Raw genomic sequence first — 6,530 nt, forward strand, 5'->3', positions numbered from 1 at the left:
ACATGCCACACAGTTTCAATAAAAGGTGCAGACATAATTTCCATTACAGATGCATAAATGTTCACATATTAATGTTATGTTTTAATTCAGTTTGGAGAACTTTAAAGTTCTTTTACTGAACAATATATACAAATTAAAATCTGGTTAAATTATGAGATTAATTTTTCCTTACTGTCAGCCACATAAAGATGAAACACACAACTTATGAGTATTATATGCTAAAATAACCTGTTCTCAAAAACTGATTCTAAATTTCTGCTTTAAACAGAAGTTTAAAATACGGGAGTTTCAAAATTAATTATAAATGACCCACTAATTTAAAGAGCAAAACCTCAAAAATAGCATTGTATTTTCTGCATATCTTCATCTTAGAATACACTATCTTCATGTTTATGCAAATTTAATGGATTTCCAACAATCTTGTAATAAAATAAAATTATAACTTTCCACAGTATTACTTCCATAACATTTTCTAAACCACAGACCAGTTTTCTTTTAAGGGCTCTGTTTTCCTCTTCTGTTTGAAAATTAAGTAGCAGAACAAAGTATTGACACGATAAACTTCAGAAACTGCACGCAAAGCTATGATACATGTTATCATATGCATATATTAATTATCAAATAGGTTGACAATAGGAAATCAAAGGCTAGAGGCACTAATAGGGTCTGAATGGCAACCTCTTATCTGTTTTAAGTTAGTTAGGTCTTCATGAAACCACTGAGCTTTATGTGGTCGGAGCATTAGAATTTGCAGCAGAAGTTCCATAAACTATGGCCAAAGACACAACTACTAGAAGTCCACTTAGAAGCAAGCTTCTACACCACCACATTTTTGCTCCACTTGGCTAATAAATATCAAATATTTTAAGAAATACAGTGGAAGAAGTTATTTCGGACTACATCAATAGCTCCACATATTATTCAGCTATTGATATTAATAGCAAAGAAATAAAAAGTTAGTTCAAATGTTAAATCATCTCCTAAATCAAGAAGGCACAAAGTTACCAGCTTTTTGCAACATAAAAATCTAAGTAGGGGACGAAAGAACCCTTCCAAATTTCAGGTGAGACAATATACAGTTAGAGCAGGAATCACTAGGATGAAGGGATGCTGTTTTGGTTAGTTAGCAACCTTCCTGAACTTACGCTTTTAGTAATGAAACTTAAGAAACTAAAAGGAGAACGGACAGGACGCAACGGTTACTTCAGAGTTAGAAATAAAATCCAGCGATGTAAAGACTGCCCAGACGCAGCGGAGAACGGCACCGTCCCACTCCCTGGAATGAAACGTTTTAGATTAAATGCCACAACCCAGTCTGTACCTCGCCACCTGATTCGCGGCAGGAGACACTCTCTGAAGAAGGAAAACTTTTCAAGATTATCAAGAGTCAAGCAGAAAACAGAGTCCTTCGAAACACACATAAAATTATTCCAACAGCCCAGCTTTTTATCCCGCGCACAACTGCTCGCTACACCATTACCAAATAACTTACCGTGACCGGCGCGCTCTCCCTAAGACGAAACAAGTAACTCATCAACCAACAGTCATAATTACCGCGCATTAGCAACCGTCCCGCACCAATTACATCCTCATTAACGGCAGCCTGTTGGTCGGACATCGCCCTCAGACAGGTGCCTCCTCTTTCGTTTCCAGCACGTCGGGCAGCGGGAAGGCGACAACTTGGGGGGGGGGGGGGAACCCCAGCCGAGACAACAGGGGGAGAGGGAGCGGCGGGCCGGCGGCTGCCGCGGTTCCACTTACCGGGCGGGATGGTGAAGCCGGGGGGCAGCTGGATGGTGGTCTGCTGAGGCGGCCTCACGATCAGCTGGGGGGCCACGATCCTGGGGGCAGCGCCCAGCGCCGGCCGGGGCGACAGGGCCTGGGGGGCGGCGGGGGCGACGGGGAGGGCAGCGCCCGCCTTGGCGAGGCCCGCGGCGCTGACCGCCGGCTTGGGCGCGGCGCCGGGGGCCGCGGCAGCGGGGGCCGGCGGGGCGCAGTTGGCCACCGAGCCCTGTCCCGGCGGGGCGGCGGCGGGCGCGGGGCTGGCGGAGTTACTGAGTGCGTTTACTGCGGGGAGCGGGCCGAGCGCGGGCTTGGTCTGCGCCGCGGCGGCGTCGGCTCTGCCGTGGCTGCTGACTGGTGGGACTGCCGCCGGCCGGCCCCCGGCGCCCTCCCCGTTGGGCGCCGCCTCGCCGGGGAGCGGCGCGGTCGCGGCGGCGGCGCCCTCCGCCGCCCCCGCCGCTCCGCCGCCCCCCGCCGGGGTCCCGCTCCCCCCCGCGGCGGCCGCGGCCTCGGCGCGCTGCGGCGGCGCGCCGTCGGCGGCGGGCGGGCTGCCGCCGGGGCTGGGGCTCCCCGCGTCCCGGGCAGCGGCGCCGGCAGCCACATGGTTGTTGACAGGCTGGGCAGGGGCGCCGGCGGGCGGGGGGGCGGCGGGCTGCGGCGGGGCAGGGGCGGCGGGCGCGCCGGGGCTGCCGCCGCCGCCGCCGCCGCCGCCGAGGAGAGCCGCTCCATGTGATTGCTGCACACTACTACTGTTTACACTCACTCCCCTCCCTGCCGCCGCCGCTGCCGCCGCCGCCGCCGCTGCCGCCGCCGGGGGGGACGGGGAGGGGAGCGGCCCCTGGGCAGGGGCTCGGCTCTCCGCGGCTCCGGGGCACCCCGCCGCCTCCTCTGCCCCGGGAGCGGGAGGAGGCGCGGGATGCCCTTGCTGCTGCCGGACGGGGCTGCTGCCCCCCGCTAGGCTCCCCTGGTGCTGCTGCTGCGGCTGCTGCTGCTGGGACGGGGCGGAGGTCCTGGGCGGGGGCGCCTCGGCGGAGCCCCGGCCGCCGGCCAGCTGCGATTCCAAGGAGCCCACCAGGTCGCTGACCGCCTTCTCGTCCACCTCCTCGGAGAAGAGCAGCATCTCTTCCAGGGGGTCCGAGGCGCCCGCCGCCATCTTGCGCTGAGCTGGGAGCCGGCCGCGCAGCGCGCAGGCGCGCCGGCCTCTGCCGCGCGCGAGGCATTCTGGGAGGGGCCGGCTTCCTCCTCCCCCGCCGCGGGGCGGGGCGGGGCGGCGCGCGCCGCTGGCGGGCGTCCGGCGGGGTCGGGGCCGCGGCCGCCGCCTCCGCGTCCTCCCGGGCCCGGTGGGGTCCGCAGCGCTCTGCGGGCTCTGGGCGGGGGCCGGCGACGTGAGGGACAGGGCCGGGGGCGTTAGTGAGAGGGCGGCAGGCTGCGCCCCGCGAAGCCGAGGGGCGACAGCGCGCCCGGGCAGGTGCCGTAGCGGGCCGGGGGTGCAGGAGCCGTTAATCGTGTCTGCAGGGACTTCTGGCAGGGAGGTGCGTGGCACCGAGAAGGCCTGCGGGCCTGGTACCGAGGGTTGGGAATGGAAGCGTCATGCAACCGTGTTATCTTTTGGTAGCGAAGCTGCCGTAATTGTCAAGGCTCTTTGCCCTCACGTCGTGCCCGGCGAGGACAGTTGCAGCCAGCGCAATTTTCTTCACGCCTGGGGAGAAGCGAAAGCGCAGGTGCAGCGGGCCGCAGCGGCTCAGCCGCCTCGCGCCCGAACTCCTTCAAAGGAGGGAGCTCCAAGGGCTGTAGAGGCCGTGTGACGTCCGAAGAGGCACGCAGAGTACCTGCGCTCACGTTCGCGCTGCTGCGTCTGCTTTAAGAGTTTTAGACATTCATGTCCAAAGCTGCTGCTTTACCTAGACGGGAATGGTTGCAGTAACACAATTTCCTAACGTGGACACTGCTAACAAAAGACTTGTAAACCAAAAATAAGGTTCCTGGCCTCACCACAGCAGCTGCTCTGGCATACTGTGTTCCCGCGGCATCCCCGCAGGAAACCTGAGGTAGTTTATTTTGTTACTAACACTTCTGCCATTGCACTCCTGTACGCCCTTTCCCCATCAATGCTTGCCTCATGCAGTCAGAAATACCGTTCGAGAGAAAGACGGTGGTCCTAACCCATCATTTCTTTGACTAATGACAGGGCAGTTTCTTTGGTGGGACCTTCAAGATGAATAATTTTTCCCCATGAATAACCATCACCCACCATTCATTGCATCTGCTCTTGCACGCAGGTGATAATCGCCATGGATCTGTCAAGCTGCCAGCAGAAAGCAGCTTGGAGTCCATTATCTGTCCCTGCTGGCCTGCGATAGCGTGGGTGTCTGCAAACTTGGAGGTACTTGAGCTGCTGCTCTGTGGCCTGAAATGGGGACTCGTTCATCATCTTGTGATTTTCAGGATTTTCCACAAAATTGAAAAAGGTGCGTCAGTGAATAACCCACCTTCGATTGCACGATGCACTGAAGGAAACGAGTGAAGGGCTCACAGTGCGCACAACTCTTCTGGTTTCCCAGGCTCAATCTGTTAAGTCATACATTGTACGACTTGCTTGAGTCACAAGACCAAACTGCTAATAACTGGTTTGTTACCATCCGTTTCCTCTCAATGTAGGTTACATTTTTATTCAGGGTTGTTTTTCCTGATTGTCTGTTTATACCTTTAGGAGCAGGTTTATGATGAATCAAAATAAACCACTTTTAAAATGCATTAAAAATAGGTTGCACCAGTTTAATTACGGTAGGTTTAAATGTCTCCTCAAATTAAACCAGTGCGTATTTCTTAAATAAAGTGGCCAGTAAAAGTACTGAAGGCCCAAAGGTGTGGTCGGGATGTATAAACAGGACTGTGCAGTAAGTGAACGTGAAAGCACAGTAGTGCTCATGAAAACCAGTATTAAGTGTACACAGGAGATCTATACATCAAAAATTTGCTTAGCAAATGAGTACTGCTTTTATGGAATGCTACAGCTTAATTAAATTTGGACTTTTAACACATGTTTCTACCTGGAAGTTTAATTAAAACATAGTAGACTATTACTTAGTTTGCTGTTGCACAAAAATAAAGAATATTCATTTGGGTTGGAAAAATACCAGAATCTATCCAATATTACTTTGTTAAGAGTCCCACATTTTATTAATTTTATTAGAGAAGATTCCATACTTCCTTCACTTATTTGCCCTGATCCTGGACTTCATATCACTATCTCCACAGTTTTTGTAAGAGAATAGGAAGTTAGACATAGGATTCTGCAACTACTCCTGACTATGAAACAAGTTTTAGTATACATTTTTCTAACCATATGGCATTAAACTGGGTGTCTCTGTAAAAATCACCCAGGAGGAAAACTTTATTGCTTTGTAACTTCAGAAGATAGAAAGTAATCTTCCCACCGGAAGGAGAAAATGGCAAGTCATGATTTATAAGACAGGTTTCAAAACTTTAAAAATTACCTACTTCTAATTACAGTTTTAAAGTACATTTGCGGGTGGGTAATCTGTAAAACATGAATTCATATTTCTTCCCACTCACCGCCTCTTAATTGAGCCATGTTATATATATAAACACACAGAATAAGGAAGTATAATAGAATATTTTATTTAATAAAATATGATGTATGCTGATTCACATTGGACTCCTTTCAAGTCAAGAAGTGATGACATACATAAGAATGTATATAAATTTGTTGGTGAAACTGGGCTTGCACTTTTACGTAGGGAACGAGACTTTTAGTGAAGTACAGAATCTCTGTGAATTTTTGTATTCATTCTTTTACTATGAAAATCTTTTTCAAATACTTACCTGCTTTTCATCACAGAAAACATATTTCTGAACATATCTGTTGCTCTGTCATTATTAGGAGTTAAACGTGTAGAATAAAAAAATCAAAGACACTACTGTGATCCATCTCATCTGAGCTCTTAAAATACAATCTTTCCTGAATTATTTTTTGTTTGAAATAGAGAATGCCTATTAGGAAAGTTAACTTCCAACCATGGTTTTAAAATTGCCCGTGAAAGAAAATTCACCACAACAATTGTTAAGTTGCTGTTATCACTGCTGTTAAACCCTGTGCCCTGTTTCCACCCTAAGTTTTTCATTAATAACTCATTGCATAATAGAAGTACCACTGCCATGTTAAGCTGCAGGGAGTAGTAACAGTTCACATAGACGAGTATCTTTTTGTCGTCTAAAGAAGTGACAGCACTTCGAAAGGAGCACTACTTTTCTAGTATGTGACATGGCTTTCTTTCAAATACACACTTCCAGTGCATTCAAATACACAAATTAACTATTGTAAGTTTAAAATTAACATTAAAATAATACCTACCAGGTTTATATAAGATTTTGAGATAACTTCTTAACATGAATTTTCAGAACTCTTTACGTATATAATTGAAATTCACTTTGCGCTATAAAAATATTCTTTCAGCTGCTGATTTTAAGTATAAATTAGAAATTATAAATTCCACAAATTGGAGAGCACAAAGACGGCTAGAGTAACCAACAGCTGGTCTAAATTTAGTTTCATGTATTTCAGTTGCAAGGGAATTTCTTTTTTATATAGGGCTTATAGAAATTTAGGAGCTTTTGTTTTGAAGTTAATTCTAATTGTAAATACTTGTCTGTGCTCACCTAGACAGGACTTGATGGAAAGTCTTGGGAAAATTCGACATCAAGAAGGTTCCAACTTAACCCTTAAA

The 6,530-nt window shown here is 49.1% G+C and overlaps 1 protein-coding gene across 5 annotated transcripts in view; it reads right to left on the minus strand.

Moving 5' to 3' along the window:
• LOC309594464 (transcription initiation factor TFIID subunit 4-like) overlaps window positions 1-2,969 on the minus strand; it is a 150,076-nt gene extending 147,107 nt beyond the window's left edge. For all 5 annotated transcript variants that reach the window (XR_014229047.1, XM_082320314.1, XM_082320313.1 and 2 more), the window contains exon 1: window positions 1,762-2,969. Coding sequence is in view for 4 of the 5 variants with exons in the window: in XM_082320314.1 (XP_082176440.1) it covers window positions 1,762-2,935 (1,174 nt within the window). In the remaining variant the exon portion in view is untranslated. The remainder of the gene's footprint in view (window positions 1-1,761) is intronic.
• Window positions 2,970-6,530: the final 3,561 nt, after the last annotated feature.

The sequence above is a fragment of the Platalea leucorodia genome (genome assembly GCF_965183815.1).
Source record: "Platalea leucorodia genome assembly, chromosome: 8".
In the NCBI taxonomy this organism is placed as follows: Eukaryota; Metazoa; Chordata; class Aves; order Pelecaniformes; family Threskiornithidae; genus Platalea; species Platalea leucorodia.